This window comes from Pan troglodytes, chromosome 20 (genome assembly GCF_028858775.2).
Source record: "Pan troglodytes isolate AG18354 chromosome 20, NHGRI_mPanTro3-v2.0_pri, whole genome shotgun sequence".
Lineage (NCBI taxonomy): Eukaryota > Metazoa > Chordata > Mammalia > Primates > Hominidae > Pan > Pan troglodytes.
The window spans coordinates 48212617-48229841 of NC_072418.2; the positions used below are offsets into that span (position 1 = coordinate 48212617).

General features: G+C 51.9%; 1 protein-coding gene across 3 annotated transcripts in view; it reads left to right on the forward strand.

The window, feature by feature from the left end:
- Positions 1 to 17225, forward strand: part of MARK4 (microtubule affinity regulating kinase 4) — a 52328-nt gene that overhangs the window by 3384 nt on the left and 31719 nt on the right. For 2 of the 3 annotated variants that reach the window (XM_003316450.5, XM_512745.7), the window contains exons 2-8: positions 4331 to 4531; positions 8470 to 8523; positions 8676 to 8724; positions 10044 to 10109; positions 10200 to 10270; positions 11465 to 11521; positions 16697 to 16933. In XM_003316450.5, the coding sequence (XP_003316498.1) occupies positions 4331 to 4531; positions 8470 to 8523; positions 8676 to 8724; positions 10044 to 10109; positions 10200 to 10270; positions 11465 to 11521; positions 16697 to 16933 (735 nt within the window). The remainder of the gene's footprint in view (positions 1 to 4330; positions 4532 to 8469; positions 8524 to 8675; positions 8725 to 10043; positions 10110 to 10199; positions 10271 to 11464; positions 11522 to 16696; positions 16934 to 17225) is intronic. The other variant, XM_016936207.4, reaches the window with a different exon arrangement.

The window sequence follows — 17225 nt, forward strand, 5'->3', positions numbered from 1 at the left end:
GGTGAGGGCACGGCAGGCAGTGGCGGACGCGTGGTTAGAGCCCTGGCCGTGGTGGTTGGAACTGCCCAGCCGTGGGGAGGTTGTCTTTCTGCCCCTGTGAATGGACTGTGTGACCTTCACATGGCACCTTCCCTCTCCAAGGCTCAGTTTCTCTGCTGGAACATGGAGTCGTTCCCTGGGCTACTGCAGGAATTAAGTGTAGGCGAGTTACCTGTTTACACAGGACTTGGTCCATAGCATGAGCTGCTTTGTAGAAACGGTTCATGACCCAGCGTGGTAGCTCACACCTATAATCCCAGAACTTTAGGAGACCCAGGCAGGAGGATGGCTTGAGCCTGGGAGCTGAAGACTAGCCCGGACAACATAGCAAGACTCCATCTCTACAAAAAAATTTTAAAATCAGCTGTGTGTGGTGGTGCACTCCTGTGGTCCCAGCTACTCAGGAGCCTGAGGTGGGAGGATTTGCTTGAACCCAGGCAGTTGAGGCTCCAGTGAGCCTTGATTACACCACTGCACTTCAGCCTGGGTAACAGAGCAAGACCCTGTCTCAAAAAAAAAAAAAAAAAAAAGGTTCCGGTGTGAGAGGCAGTGTGGTATTGTGACAGAGAAGAGCATCAAGTCTGGTGGAAACTATTGGGCGCGGTGGCTCATGCCTGTAATCCCGGCACTTTGGGAGGCCGAGGTGGGCGGATCACCTGCGGTCAGGAGTTCAAGACCAGCCTGGCCAACATGGTGAAACCCCCTCTTTACTAAAAATACAAAAATTAGACGGTCGTGGTGGCGGGCGTCTGTAATCCCAGCCACTCGGGAGGCTGAGGCAGGAGAATTGCTTGAACCCAGGAGGTGGAGGTTGCAGTGAGTTGAGATCGTGCCATTGCACTCCAGCCTGGGCAACAAGAGTGAAACTCTGCCAAAGAAAAAAAAAAAATACTGGTGGAAACTGTTTGGGTTCAGATCGTGGGTCCGGGTCTCAGTTTCCCCACCTGTAAAATGGAGATGATAGTGTGGTAATGGCCTCATATTGCATCAATGACCAGCATTAATTAAATGTTAGTTTTCGTTGCTATCAAGTGGCCCGGCAGTGTCTTTCTCAGAGACTTGGGCCCCCAGCCCATCAGCCTCTTGGCCTTTCTTCCTCCCCTCCTGTTGTCCTCCTGCTTCCCACTCCCAGCCGGAAGGGCACAGGCAGAACTGCCTTGGCGGGAGGCCTCAGGCACCCTGAGCCCCAGCCCTGAAAGGGAGACACAGTCCCTGGGGCTTCCAATCAGGCCAGGGCAGCTCAGAGCAGGCAGGTGACCTGCGGGGGAGAGAGGCCAGGGAGGGACAGGACAGTAGGAACAGAACATCAGGAGGAGAGAAGCCATGGTGTGGGAGACAGCAAGTCAGGGCGCTTCTCAAGCCCTGGGTGTTTCAGGGGGTGGCAGAAGCAACAATGTTTCCCATGGAAGGAGGATAACAGGGATTCAACCAGGTCTCAGGTTGACTTGGTTACCCTGCAGGGGATGGTGGCTCAGGCCTGTATTCCCAGCACTTTGGGAGGCCGAGGTGGGTGGATCACCTGAGATCAGGAGTTCAAGACCAACCTGGCCAACATGATGAAACCTCGTCTCTACTAAAAATACAAAATTAGCCAGGTGTGGTGGCACATGCCTGTAATCCCAGCTACTCGGGAAACCTGAGGCAGGAGAATCGCTTGAACCCAGGAGGTAGAGGTTGCAGTGAGCCAGGTTGGGCCACTGCACTCCAGCTTGGGCAACAAGAGTGAAACTCGGTGTCAAAAAGAAAAAAAATAAGACTTGGTTACAATGTTTGGAGTCCAATCTGGGGTAACAGTGATTGGAATCAAATGTTAGGGGCATTCCACTGGGAATCAAATGTTGACATTTGGGTTTGAAGTAGAATTTGGGGGCTGGAGAGGGGACGGTTGATGGGTAAAATAGCATGTCAGGACCAGTGGTGGTGGAGGAGGAGCCTCGAGTCCAGATTGAGGTCAGCGTTGATTGGGGTTGAGGGCAGCCTCATTTAGAGCAAAATATTGTGGAGTTGATCCAGGCTCCAGGACAGGCATATCCTGCTTTTTCGCACTTTGCCTTATTGAGCTTCACAGATACTGTGTTTTCTACAAATTGAAGGTTTCTGACGACCCTGTGTTGAGCAAGCCTGTAGGCTCCATTTTTCCAACAGCCTGTGCACAATTTGTGTCTCTGTCACATTTCGGTAATTCACACAGTATTTCAAACTTTTTCATCATTATTATAATAGCTGTTATGGTGATCTGATATCAGTGATGTTTTTCCTTTTTTTTTTTTTTTAGAGACAGGGTCTTGCTCTGTTGCCCAGGCTGGAGTGCAGTGGCATGATCATAGCTCACTGCAGCCTCAACCTCCTGGGGCTCAAGCGATCTTCCCATCTCAGCCCCCTGAGTAGCTGGGACTATAGGCATATGCCACCATGCCTAGCTAATTTTTTTTTTTTTAAGTTTTTCTAGAGACGGGTGTCTCGCTTCATTGCCCAGGTTGGTCTCAAACTCCCTGGCTTCAAGCAATCCTCCTGCCTTGTCAATGATTTTGTTTTATTGTGATTCACTGAAGGTTCAGATGATTGTTAGCATCTTTTAACAAGAAAGTATTATAAAATTAAAGTATGTACATTGTTTTTATAGCTGTAATGCTATTATTGCACACTCAGTAGACTACAGTATGATGTAAACACAATTTTTCTTTCTCTCTTTTTTTTTTTTTTTTGAGATGGAGTCCCACTCTGTCACCCAGACTGGAGTGCAGTGGCGCGATCTCAGCTCACTGCAACCTCTGCCTCCCTGGTTCAAGCGATTCTCCTGCCTCAGCCTCCTGAGTAGCTGGGATTACAGGTGCGCGTCACCATGTCCGGCTAATTTTTGTATTTTTAGTAGAGACGGGGTTTCCCCGTGTTGGCCAGGCAAGTTTCACACTCCTGACCTCAGGTGATCCACCTGCCTTGGCCTCCCAAAGTGCTGGGATTACAGGCGTGAGCCACCTTGCCTGGCCCATAATATTTTTTTTCTTTTTTTTTTTGAGACAGAGTCTCGCTCTGTCACCCAGGCTGGAGTGCAGTGGCGCGATCTCGGCTCACTGCAAGCTCCGCCTCCTGGGTTCACGCCATTCTCCTGCCTCAGCCTCCCAAGTAGCTGGGACTACAGGCGCATACTGCCACGCCTGGCTAATTTTTTGTATTTTTAGTAGAGATGGGGTTTCACCGTGTTAGCCAGGATGGTCTCAATCTCCTGACCTCGTGATCTGCCCGCCTCGGCCTCCCAAAGTGCTGGAATTACAAGTGTGAGCCACCATGCCTGGCCTTTTTTTTTTTTAAGACCAAGTCTCACTCTATCACTCTGGCTAGAGTGCAGTAGAGCGATCTCGGCTCACTACAACCTCTGCCTCCCAGGTTCAAGTGATTCTCCTGCCTCAGCCTCCAGAGTAGCTGGGATTACAGGCGTGTGCCAATGCCTGGCTAATTTTTGTATTTTTTTAGTAGAGATGGGGTTTCACCATATTGGCCAGGCTGGTCTCGAACTCCTGACCTCATGATCCACCCACCTCAGCTTCCCAAAGTGCTGGGATTACAGGCCTGAGCCACTGCACCTGGCCACCTGGCCCATAATTTTTATATGCACTGGGAATCCAAAAGATTCATGTGCATTGCTTTTTTGCAGTATTTGCTTTATTGTGGTGGTCTGGAACCAAACTTGCGATATCTCTGAGGTATGTGTGTAATTAGAAAAGGAGGTTGGGGCTGGATGCGGTGGCTCACATCTGTAATCTGTACAGCCGAGGCAGGTGGGTCACCTGAGTCAGGAGTTCGAGACCAGCTTAGTCAACATGGTGAAACCCCGTCTCTACTAAAAATACAGAAATTAGCCAGGCATGATGGTGCACGCCTGTAATCCCAGCTGCTCGGGAGGCTGAGGCAGGAAAATGGCTTGAACCCGGGAGGCAGAGGTTGCAGTGAGCTGAGATCGTGCCACTGCACTCCAGCCTGGGTGACAGAGCAAGACTCCATCCCAAGGAAAAAAAAAAAGACAAGGAGGTTGGGGGTAGTCAGACTGCAGTGAGGGTTGAAGAAGGGGTGTGATGCCTGGGGCCCTGGATGTTGCAGCTTTGGGGGACATGGGGGCTTTTGTTCCTGGAGGCGTCTTTTTGTAGAGAAAGATGAAGGATGCTTGGCTCTCTGGGGCCTGAGTTTGAAAAGGGCCACAGAGGGGCCGGTAGCCAGGCCTCAAGTTAAGTGCACTAGCCCACGGGTTCCACAGAAGGTGGGATTGGATAGCTCATGCTCCATCTCCCCCGCCCAGCATGGCACCTTGGGCAGTGGCCGCTCCTCGGACAAAGGCCCGTCCTGGTCCAGCCGCTCACTGGGTGCCCGTTGCCGGAACTCCATCGCCTCCTGTCCCGAGGAGCAGCCCCACGTGGGCAACTACCGCCTGCTGAGGACCATTGGGAAGGGCAACTTTGCCAAAGTCAAGCTGGCTCGGCACATCCTCACTGGTCGGGAGGTGAGTATGGGCACAGGGTGGGGCTCGGGGCAGGTCCCTGTGGGACCAGGTCTTCGGTGTATGTCGATAGAGGTCAGGATTGGCCCTGGGTTTGCTTTGTGGCCTCAGGTAAGTTCTCGACTCTCTATGGGACAGGTCACAATATCTCCGATGTTCCCAGAACCACCCCCATGGGAAAAGAGAACTAATTTCAGGTATCCCTGAAATTGCCGGGAAATCTCAGATCACAGGCAGTCCAATGTGTGCGTTGCTAGGGATGCATGCGGCTTTTGTAGATAAACCTGAGCTGTGGCCGGATGCGTTGGCTCACACGTGTAATCCCAGCACTTTGAAAGGCCAAGGTAGGAGGATTCCTTGAGCTCAGGAGTTTGAGACCAGCCTGGGCAACATAGCAACACTTTGTCTCCACTAAAAAATAAATAATTTTTTTAAAAAATTAGCTGGGTGCGGTGGTGTGTGCCTGTGGTCCCAGCTACTTGGGAGGCTGAGGCGGGAGGATCGCTTGAGCTCAGGAGTTTGAGGCTGCGGTGAGGTGTGACCTCACCACTGCACTCCAGCCTGGGTAACAGAGTGAGACCCTATCTCAAAAAATAAAAATAAAATAAAATAAAAGAGGGCTGGGCACGGTGGCTTACGCCTGTAATCCCAGTACTTTGGGAAGCTGAGGCAGGTGGATTGCTTGAGGTCAGGAGTTCGAGACCAGCCTGACCAACATGATGAAACCCTGTCTCTACTAAAAATACAAAAATTAGCTGGGCGTGGTGGCACATGCCTATAATCCCAGCTGCTCAGGAGGCTGAGCCAGGAGAATCGCTTGAACCCAGGAGGCAGAGGTTTCAGTGAGCCAAGATCATGCCACTGCACTCCAGCCTGGGTGACAGAGCGAGACTCTGTCTCAAAAAAAAAAAAAAAAAAAAAAATAGAAAGGCTGGGCGCGGTGGCTCACTCCTATAGTCCCAGCATTTTGGGAGGCCAAGGCAAGTGGATCACCTGAGGTCAGGAGTTCAAGACCAGCCTGGCCAACATGGTAAAACCCCGTCTCTACTAAAAATATAAAGATTAGCTTGGTGTGATAGCAGGCACCTGTAATTTCAGCTACTTGGGAGGCTGAGGCAGGAGAATTGCTTGAGCCCAGGAGGCGGAGGTTGCAATGAGCCAAGATCGCGCCACTGTATTCCGCCTGGGCAATAAGAGCGAGACTTTGTCTCAAAAAAAAAAAAAAAAAAAAAAAAAATTGGCCGAGTGCAGTGGCTCATACCTACAAACACAGCGCTTTGGGAGGCTGAGGCAGGTGGATCACCTGAGGTCAGGAGTTCGAGACCAGCCTGGCCAACATGGCAAAACCCCATCTTTACTGAAAAAAAAAAATACAAAAATTAGCTGGGTGTGGTGGTGGGTGCCTGTAAGCCCAGCTACCTGGAAGGCTGAGGCAGGAGAATCACTGGAACCCAGGAGGCGAAGGCCGCAGTGAGCCGAGATTGTGCCACTGCACTCCAGCCTGGGTGACAGAGCAAGACCATCTCAAAAAATAAATAATAAATAAATAAATAAAAAGTAAATAAATAAAAAATAAATAAACCTGAGCTGCCTCTCTGTTTTAAGGGTGGACTTTGGTTCGTTGAAATCTTCCTGTGATCTGGAGAACACAGCAGGTTTATTTATGTTGTATTCTCAGTTACACACAGCCTCACTCTCCCCACCTCCTCTTCCAGAGCAGGCATCTGTGCTGAGTATGGTGACATTATTGCAAAAAGGGCCCACACAGGCTTTGCAGCCTAGATATGAGGTCTCTAACTCACTTAGAGGAAAAGGAATGGTGGGTGATTTCATGATTTCCCCACCCCTCCTTCAACTTCAGAGAAATGATTGGAATGAATTATCCTGTCTTGGATGGGCTCTCCCCTGCCCTCACGCTGTCTACACCATACACGCAAAAGACACCAGGCCCCGATGGTCTTACAGGCAAATCCTACCAGATGTTCACATTTTATGCCAGTTCTTCCAGAGACTAAAGAAAGAACTGCCACTGCCTGACTGGTTTTTATGCGCTAGTTTGTCCTTAAGAGCAAAACCAGACAAGAAACAAAATTACAGGCCAATCTGGTGAACATAGGTACAAAAATCTTATACAAAATATTAACAAACAGAACCTGGCAAATCAATTAAAGAAAGCTGTGTGATAACAAAACTGGCTTTATCTCAGGAATGCAAAGTTCTTTTCCCTTTGACAATTTATTCATGTACTTCACCACATTCTCAGATTAAAGAAGAGAAACCATATGATCGTCTCAATACTGGCATAAAAAGTGTTTGATAAAATTTTTAAAAACACATTCGTGAGAATATGAGAAAAGCTAAGGGGCTCTCTCTTCCATGAAGAACACATGGTTCCCTATATGTGGATCTGGTTCCAGGGGTTTCTGAGAGGGACCTGGCCTCATCTCTGTTTTAAAAATAAAAGTTTCACTGCAGACTGGGTGCGATGGCTCAGCGAGCGCCTGTAATCCCAGCACCTTGGGAGGCTCAGGAAGGCAGATCACCTGATGTTCGGCGTTCAAGACCAGCTTGGCCAACATGGAGAAACCCCGTGTCTACTAAAAATACAAAATTAGCCAGGCGTGGTGACGCATGCCTGTAATCCCAGATATTCGGGAGGCTGAGGCAGGAGAATCCCTTGAACCTGAGAGGTGGAGGTCGCGGTGAGCCAAGATCGCGCCATTGCACTCCAGCCTGAGCAACAAGAGGGAAACTCTGTCTCAAAAAAAAAAAAAAGTTTCACTGCAAAAGAAGTATAAGGAGAGTTCAATGACATTCTGATTTCCTCCCCATGATGTATCTCAAAGCTGTTTTAAAAGTTGTGTTTAAGAGGTAGATTCCATCAGGCTGCATAAGTTCAAATCTGGCCCACAACTTACTACAATTTACTGGCCATATAACTTTGGCCAAATGACTAAACAGCTCTGTGCCTCAGTTTCCCTGTTGGTAAAATGATGATAATCCTGTTAGCCAAATGTTGGTGGCATGTGCCTGTGGTCCCAGCTACTTGGGAGGCTGAGGTGGGAGGATCACTTGAGCCCAGGAGGTCAAGGTTGCAGTGAGCTATGATCACACCACTGTAACACCACTGTACTCTAGCCTGGGAGACACAGCGAGACTCTGCCTCCAAAAGAAAAGGGGGCGGGGGGGTGGGGTGGGTGCGGAGAATGGGAGGGATAATCCTAGCACTTATCTCACAGGTTGTTGTGAGGATTAAGAGTTCTCATTTGTAAAGCGCATAGTCCTTGTAGTGAGGGCTTAGTGCATGTTAACCAGTTGTTATTTATTCCACTGTTCATTTGTTCAAAACAAAGATGTGATGGGCCAGTGATCTTCATTGCCCTCACAAAGGGATCCCCTCAAGGTCTCGTCCATGCCCACATCCACTCAGGCAGCTCTGGAGCAGCGTCAGCCAGGCCCTGCTGTGGAATAAGGATATTTCTCTGCAGAAGTGAGGGTGGCAGTGGAGACAGTGAGGACAGCTTGTGCAAAGGCCCTGAGGCCCTGAGTTCCCCATCCACAGGGTATGGCCCAGAGTGAGGGCTCTTCTGGGAGAGGGGGCAAAGGAAGGATATCCCAGGGTGATCTGAGCTGGGCCAGCTGGAGTGCAATGGCGTCATCTTGGCTCACTGCAACCTCTGCCTCCCAGGCTCAAGCGATTCTTCTAACTCGGCCTCCAGAGTAGCTGGGATTACAGGTGCCTGCTACCACACCTGGCTAATTTTTGTATTTTTAGTAAAGACAGGGTTTCGTCGTGTTGACCAGGCTGGTCTCGAACTCCTGGCCTCAAGTGATCCTCCCGCCTTGGTCTTCCCAAAATGCTGGGATTACAGGCCTGAGCCACCATATCCAGTGGGGCTTGTGGCACCTTGACCGTCCCTCCTCCTTTCCTCCCCCTCTAGGTTGCCATCAAGATCATCGACAAAACCCAGCTGAATCCCAGCAGCCTGCAGAAGGTGAGGCTGGGGAGACGGGGGAGAGCAGGAGCCAGGCTTCCGGCACAGCCGGGTGACCCACCTGACCCCTCCTGCGGGGGCCCGGCTGGGGAAAGGATCCCCCAAGCCACCCACCCTCACTCTCCTCTGTCTTCCTTTCTGGCCACGCCCAGCTGTTCCGAGAAGTCCGCATCATGAAGGGCCTAAACCACCCCAACATCGGTGAGGAGGGTATGGGAGCAGGGGCAGGCCACCAACTGGAACACTTGCAAAGGAGTTGGGGGTGGTGGCAGTGGTTAGAATAGTTGGAGACCCACCAGGCGCAGTGGCTCACTCCTGTAATCCCAGCACTTAGGGAGGCTGAGGCGGGTGGATCACTTGAGGTCAGGAGTTCGACACCAGTCTGACCAACATGGTGAAACCCTGTCTCTACTGAAAATACAAAAATTAGCAGGGCATGGTGGCGGGCGCCTGTAATCCCAGCTACTCGGGAGGCTGAGGCAGGAGAATTGCTTGAGCCCAGGAGCCAGAGGTTGCAGTGAGCTGAGATCGCACCACTGCACCCCAGCCTGGGCAATAAAGCGAGACTTCGTCTCAAAAAAAAAAAAAAAAGAAAAAGAGTTAGAGACCTGGTTTCTCATAGTTGCATCACTGCTGTGTGACCTTGGGCAAGTCACTTAACCTCTTTGAGCCTCTATTTTCTCTTCTGGAGTAGGGGTGATAAGAGGGCCTATTACCAGGTCATTGTGAGGATTGACAAAGATGATGCATCCAAAATGCTTAGTTTGGGCTGAGCTATGGGAGTTGATCCAATTATTTCCACCAGCATCAACATCCTCACTGTCATTATCATTGGGCAGAGGCGGGAGTGAGGGGTCTTTAGTGAGAGAAGCGGAGTTTAGCTCCGCCTGGATGTGGCTGCAGCATTTGTTCATTCATTCATTCATTTACTCAGTAATTATTGATTGAGTGGCCGCTATGTGCCAGACCCTGGGGACACAACAGGGAAGACAACAAGACACAAATCTCTGGCCTCATGGAGCTGACATTCTTGTGAGAGAGAAAATGGAAAGGGTGGCTGGGCGCGGTGGCTCACGTCTGTAATCCCAGCACTTTGGGAGGCCGAGGCGGGTGGATCACCTGAGGTTGGGAGTTCGAGATCAGCATGACCAACATGGAGAAACCCCTTATCTATTAAAAATACAAAATTAGCCGGATATGGTGGCGCATGCTTGTAATCCCAGCTACTCGGGAGGCTGAGGCAGGAGAATCGCTTGAACCTGGGAGGGTGAGCAGAGATCGCGCCATTGCACTCTAGCCTGGGCAACAAGAGCAAAACTCCGTCTCAAAAAAAAAAAAACGAAAGTGGAAAGGGTGGTAGAGGGGGCTGAGGAGTTTGGAAAATCTTGCTGTCAGTAGGGAGCCATTGAGTGTTGAGTTGGGGTGGGGGTGTTATGGTTGGCACATTTGCATAGTTACTGAGGACAGGTTAGGAGGGGCCCTTTCTCCCTAATGCCCTACACTGTTCCCAACCATTATAGTGAAGCTCTTTGAGGTGATTGAGACTGAGAAGACGCTGTACCTGGTGATGGAGTACGCAAGTGCTGGTGAGCCGCCCACCCTCTCCGCCCTGCCCCTGTGCCACCTCCCCCTGCCGCTGCACCTGACCCTGACCCCGCTCGGCCTCTGCCCTGCAGGAGAAGTGTTTGACTACCTCGTGTCGCATGGCCGCATGAAGGAGAAGGAAGCTCGAGCCAAGTTCCGACAGGTTGGGGCAGGGCTGAGGGTGGGACTGACTGGGTGCCTGGGTCCCTGGGAGGGCGTCTGAGAGCTGGGCATGGTCTGGGCTGTCCAGTGACCTGGGGGCGGGGCTTAAGTCTGGGCAGGGGTGAAGGTGCAGAGCTGGGTGTGCTGGGCATATAGTTGCCCAGATGTGAGGGCATCCGGATGTAGGTTTGCAGGTGCCCTGTTGGGTGGGTGAGAGGATGTTTGGGCATGAAGGCGCTCCGGTGGGCAGGTGTTGCATGTGTAGGGCATGTGGGTGTGCCCAGCACGTAGGTGTGTGGGTGATGGGGGCACGAAGGTGCCAGGGTGCCAGGTGTGAGTGTGCCGGAGTGTGATTCAAAAGATGTGTGGGCAGTAGCTATGTGGGTGCCCAGGTATGTAGGTATGTAGGTGTGTGGGGAAGAGGGTGTAGGGCACCCCAGGTAGATGGGCAAGAGAGGGCTGAGGGGTGGTTGTGTAAGCTTGTAGGTACTAGGGCATGCTGGTATGTGGGTGCCCGGGTGTGCGAGTGCCCAGATGTATGGGTTTCCAGGTGTGTGGTAGTGAGGACACCCAGGTGTGTAAGAGTGTGGGGGGGCCAGGTGTGGGGTAAGAATATGTGCAGGTGTGAGGGTGCCCAGGTGTGGGGTAAGAGGAGTTGCGGGTGTGAGGGTGCTGGGGCGTGAGGGGTAAGAAGATGTGCGTGTGTGAGGGTGCCAGGTGTGTGGGGTAAGAGGAGATGCAGGTGTGAGGGTGCCGGGGCATGTGGGGTAAGCAGATGTGCAGGTGTGAGTGTGCCGGGCATGTCGGCTAGGAAGATGTGCAGGTGTGAGGGTGTTTCTGCCTTGACGCTGCTGTCCTGAACTCAAGGGCCATGAGCCCTGGTGAGTTGGGGCGGCCTGTCTATCTACAGGTATGGGATATCCTCATGGGAGTTTCCAGATGTGAAGGTCAAGAGAGGCTGGTCCCCATGCCTTGGTTCCGACGTCCCTGGGCATGGGGGTGTCCTGGGGGAGGCGTGTGTCTGCCCAGGTTCCACGGGCACCTCTTGCTGTGACTGAATCAGGGTGTGAGGCCCCAGATCTCAGGCTGTGCCTTGGGGAGGCCTGGGGCCCAGCTGTGAGTGGTTTCACAGTCCACTGAGGGAGGCTGAGGGTTTTGGGAGCCACAAATAACCAACCTTCCCCCTCCCTCCCAGATTGTTTCAGCTGTGCACTATTGTCACCAGAAAAATATTGTACACAGGGACCTGAAGGTAAGCCCCCGACCCGCTGTGATCTCAGGGACCACAGCTCAGCCCACAGACTTCTCCCTGCCCCCACCCCTCCATGGTTCCCGTGGCCTCCAGCAAATTCCTCCAGCCCTTTTCTCCTCCTGCTCCTCCCTCCACACCCAGCACCCCCTTGACCCTTTCCCAAGCTTTTGTGGCAGAAACAAGGCCAGCAGATGGGGGAGCGGATGGGGAGGAGGGGACAGGAGGAGTGAACAAAGCAGGGAGAAACAAAGTGTCCCAAAATGGCCCTGGATGCTACAGGGCTGTTGGATAAGGACGCTGGGACATGATAAGGGGTTTGTCGCTCTCAGAGCCTTTCGGACCTTGGCATTCTCCGACCTTAGGACGTTCAGGACTCCTTGAGGATTTAGGTTGCAGAGCCCCAGAGTCACTCTGCCCACAGGGTCCCCGAGTCACAGGAATCTGAGAACTTTTTTTTTTTTTTTTTTTTTTTTTGAGACAGAGTCTCACTCTGTCGCCCTGGCTGGAGTGAAGTGGCGCGATCTCCGCTCACTGCAAGCTCCGCCTCCCAGGTTCACGCCATTCTCCTGCCTCAGCCTCCCAAGTAGCTGGGACTACAGGCGCCCGCCACCAAGCCCGGCTAATTTTTTATGACGGGGTTTCACCGTGTTAGCCAGGATGGTCTCGATCTCCTGACCTTGTGATCCGCCCGCCTCAGCCTCCCAAAGTGCTGGGATTACAGGCATGAGCCACGGCACCTGGCCGGGAATCTGAGAACTTGAGAAGGCTTCGTTTTTATTTTTATTTTTGACATGGAGTCTCACACTGTTGCCCAGGCTGGAGTGTAGTGGCCCCATCTCAGCTCGCTGCAACCTCCGCCTCCCGGGTTCAGGCGATTCTCCTGCCTCAGCCTCCCGAGTAGCTGAGGTCACAGGCGCCTGTCACCATGCCCAGCTATTTTTGTATTTTTAGTAGAGACGGAGTTTCACCATGTTGGCCAGGCTTGCTCTTGAACTCATGACCTCAGATGATCCACCTGCCTCGGTCTCCTAGAGTGCTGGGATTACAGATGTGAGCCACCGTGTCCAGTCTGAGAAGAGGCTTTGAGAGAAAAGCCACCTTGGCCAGTACCAGGCAGGAAGGGACTCAACGGGGCTCCAGCCCAGCTACCTGTAGGAGCTGAGCCAGGCAGCCTCCTCGAGTACCTGTGGCCCCAGGGTCCGCATTCCACACCTTCCGCTGCATGTCTCAGGCCTCGCGCTCCAAGACCAGGTGGCTGACCGTTTGGTTGGCTCAAATCCGGTTGTCTTGACTGTCGTTTTGTGAGCACCTGTGTGCTAGGTGGCATCCTAGGTGCTTTAAGGAAGTGCTTCTGGAACTATCTGTGAGGAAGGACTGGGTTGGTTTTGTTGTTTTGTTTTGTTTTTTTGTTGCCCATACTGAAGTGTGATGGTTCCATCACAGCTCACTGTAGCCTCAACCTCTTGGGCTCAAATAGTTCTCTCACCTCAGCCTCCTGGGTAGCTGGAACCACAGGTGTGAGCCACGAAGCCTGGCTAATTTTTGATTTTTTTGTAGACAAGGGATCTCACTCTGTTGTCCAGGCTGGTCTCGAACTCCTGGGCTCAAGAGATTCTCCTGCCTCAGCCTTCTGAGTTGCTGGGATTACAGGTGGGCACCACCATGCCCGGCTAATTTTTGTATTTTTAGTAGAGACGGGGTTTCACCACGTTGGCCAGGCTGGTCTCAATCTCCTGACCTCGGGTGATCTGCCCGCCTTGGCCTCCCAAAGTGCTGGGATTACAGGTGTGAGCCACTGTGCCCAGCCACAAACCCCATTTTAAAAGCTATTATTAGATTCTAAAGAAATTCCACAGTCAAATTCCTATGGAGGACTAGGCGCAGTCTCACACCTATAATCCCAGCACTTTGGGAGGCTGTGGTGGGAGGATTGCTTGAGCCCAGAAGTTCGAGAACAGCCTGGGCAACACACCCAAGACCTGATCTCTACAAAAAATAATTGTAAAAAATTAGCTTGGCTGGACGCGGTGGCTCTCACCTGTCCCAGCACTTAGGCAGGCAGATCACTGGAGGCCAGGAGTTCAAGACCAACCTGGGCAACATGGTGAAACTCCATCTCTACTAAAAATACAAAAATTAGGTGGTCGTTGTGGCGCGTGCCTATAATTCGAGCTGCTTGAGAGGCTGAGGCATGAGAATTGCTTGAACCTGGGAGGTGGAGGTTGCAGTGTGCCAAGATCGCGCCAGTGCACTCCAGCCTGGACAACAGAGCAAGACTCCATCTCAAAAAAAAAAAAAAAAGAAAAAAAATTAGCTTGTATGCCTGTGGTCTCAGCTACTCAGGAGGCTGAGGCAGGAGGATCCCTTGAGCCCAGGAGGTTGAGGCTGCAGTGAGCCATGATCACGCCACTGCATTCCAACCTGGGTAACAGAGCAAAACCCTGTCTCTAAAAACAACAACAAAAAATACAAAAGCAGAAAGTGCATCTGAAAAAAAGAAAAATAATACAAAATGAAAACAAAAAACAAACTGCTGTAGAGGTTCAAGTGCTAACCCTCTCTTCACTTCCTTCCACTGGGCTAGGGTGTCCCTCCACACGGCCCTGGAGGCAGCACCTTAGAGGCTTCCATGATTCACCTGGAGGTCGTACGTCCCCTGGTGGAGGGTCCCCAAAGCAGCTAACACGAGTTTTGGGGTCGTATTAGTACACCAGGGGTACCAACCAAGGAGACCAACCCATGTGACTTTGGGGCTGGATTGCGGAGCCTCAAATGGCAGGAAAAGAAATGTAATCCCTGGCCTGGCGTGGCGGCTCACACCTGTAATCTCAGCACTTTTTGGGAGGCCGAGGTGGGCGGATCACCTGAGGTCAGGAGTTCGAGACCAGCCTGGCCAACATGGCGAGACCTCGTCTCTACTAAAAATAAAAAAATTAGCCAGATGTGGTTGTGGGCGCCTGTAGTCCCAGGTACTCGGGAGGCTGAGGCTGGAGAATCGCTTGAACCCAGGAGGAAGAGGTTACAGTGAGCCGAGATCGTGCCACTGCACTCCAACCTGGGTGACAGAGTGAGACTCCATCTCAAAAATAAAAAATAAGAAAAAGTAAGCCCTGAGCAAGCCAGATGCTATTACATTCAGGTTTAGGGAGGAGCTCTGTGGTGTGTCTTTGTAGGGTTTGGGCCTTTATTGGGGCAGGAGCTGGGGAAGAGTGGTCCAGAAATAAACCAGGAGACATAGGGAGACCTGGGAGGAAGCCAGGGATGCTGGTGACCTGGGCGAGGGAAGGACCGCAGTTGGGATGGGCCAGACGCGGGTGACATTTTGAAAGGTGGAGCCGTGCCTCTGTTTGTAGTCAGAAGGCTGGAGGCTTCTTCCTCCGTGCACTGTGGAAATGGGTGGCCTTGTTTAGATTCTAGTTGTGCTGCTTTCTTGCAATGGGCATGAGTTGTGGCCTCCCACAGCTTCTGTTTCCTCCCCTGTGAAATGGCAATTGCAAGACCGCATGCCGCAAAAAAATAGACAAAACTTTATAACAATACAAAACGTTTATTTATTTATTTATTCACTTATTTTTGAGATGGAGTCTCGCTGTGTTGCCCAGGCTGGAGTACAGTGATGCAGTCTCAGCTCACGCGATTCCTTGCCTCAGCCTCCCAAGTTGCTGGGATTACAGGCACCCGCCACCACGCCTGGCTAATTTTTGTATTTTCAGTAGAGACAGGGTTTTACCATGTTGCCCAAGCTAGTCTCGAACTCCTGACCTCAGGAGATCTGCCTGCCTTGGCCTCCCAAAGTGCTGAGATTACAGGCGTGAGCTACCGCGCCCGGCCATGAAATGTTTACTGATCACTGACTGCGTTCTAGGGGCCGCTGTGAGCACTTTACGCTTAAACCCACAACCACGCTTGAGGCAGGTGTTGAGATCACCCTCAGTTTACATACAAGGAAACTGAGGCACAGAGAGGTCTGGTAACCCACCTAAAGTTCACACAGCGAGTGAGTGGTGGAGCTGGGATTTGCAGCTGGAATTCTCCGAGAGTCTGTCGTTTCACCTTCACGTTATGCAGACGGACACTGTTATAATTGATAGTCCACAGAGCCCAGTGCATGGTAGATATGCAACCAGGATTAAATTATTGCTTTCGTTTTCCTGGGTCTTGAGCAATCAGGCCTTATTTTGTTTCTGCTGGGTAACTTGAGGCTCCAAGAGGGGCAGGAGATTACCTGAAGACCCCTAGATCTGCAGACCACATGGGGTAATAGTGATATTACATAGTACTCGCTGGGTATGAAATACTGTTCTAGCTTTTCTTTTTTTTTGAGACAAGTTCTCACTCTGTTGCCCAGGCTGGAGTGCAGTGGCACAGTCTCAGCTCAGTGCAACCTCTGCCTCCCAGGTTCAAGCAATTTTTGTGCCTCAGCCTCCTGAGTACCTGGGACTACTGGCGCACACCACCATGCCCGGCTAATTTTTATCTTTATGTTTTTTTGAGACGGAGTTTCGCTCTTGTTGCCCAGGCTGGAGTGCAATGGCATGATCTCGGCTCACTGCAACCTCCACCTCCTGGGTTCAAGCAATTCTCCTGCCTCAGCCTCCCGAGTAGCTGGGATTATAGGCATGTGCCACCACGCCCAGCTAATTTTGTATTTTTAGTAGAGACGGGGTTTCTCCATGTTGGTCCGGCTGGTCTCGAACTCCCGACCTCAGGTGATCTGCCCACCTCGGCTTCCCAAAGTCCTGCGATTACAGGCGTGAGCCACGGTGCCCAGCCCAATTTTTGTATTTTTAGTAGAGACGGGGATTCACCATGTTGGCCAGGCCGATCTTGAACTCCTGACCTCAGGTGATCGACCTGCCTTGGCCTCCCAAAGTGCTGGTATTATAGGCGTGAGCCACTATGTCTGGCCTGTGCTAGGTTTTCTATGTGGATTAACTCATAATTCTCAAACTACGCTATGAAATAGGAACTAAGATTATCCCCATTCTATGGATGAGGAAACTGAGGCTCAGCGAGGTAAAGTTACTACCTAAGGTCAGGTAGAGAGTAAAGGACAGACCCAAGAGTTGATCCCTGTGGGCCAGCCCTAGAGCCTGTGCTCCTGTCTGCCTCCCACGTCCATGAAGGGCTTTGGCCTTGAGTCCCACTTTCCGCCCTCTCCTTCTCTCCCTGCAGGCTGAGAACCTCTTGCTGGATGCCGAGGCCAACATCAAGATTGCTGACTTTGGCTTCAGCAACGAGTTCACGCTGGGATCGAAGCTGGACACGTTCTGCGGGAGCCCCCCATATGCCGCCCCGGAGCTGTTTCAGGGCAAGAAGTACGACGGGCCGGAGGTGGACATCTGGAGCCTGGGAGTCATCCTGTACACCCTCGTCAGCGGCTCCCTGCCCTTCGATGGGCACAACCTCAAGGTACCGGGAGGGGCTGGGTGCAGGGGCATCAGCCCCTCCCCACAGTCAGGCCCCTATCCCCCCCACACCTCCCCTGCAGAGGGCCTCAGTGGTGGGACTGGCCTGAGTTCTCATGGGAAGACGGGGGATGGGCAGGATTCAAGTCCCCTCTGCAGTGAGGCCAGCCGAATGGACTGCCATGCTGGGGTTAAGGGCATGATCTTTGCAGCCGATAGGCTTGAGTTCAAATCCTGACTCATCCGTTCACTGAGCTAATATTTATGGCCCACTTCTCTGTGTCAGGCTCTGTTTT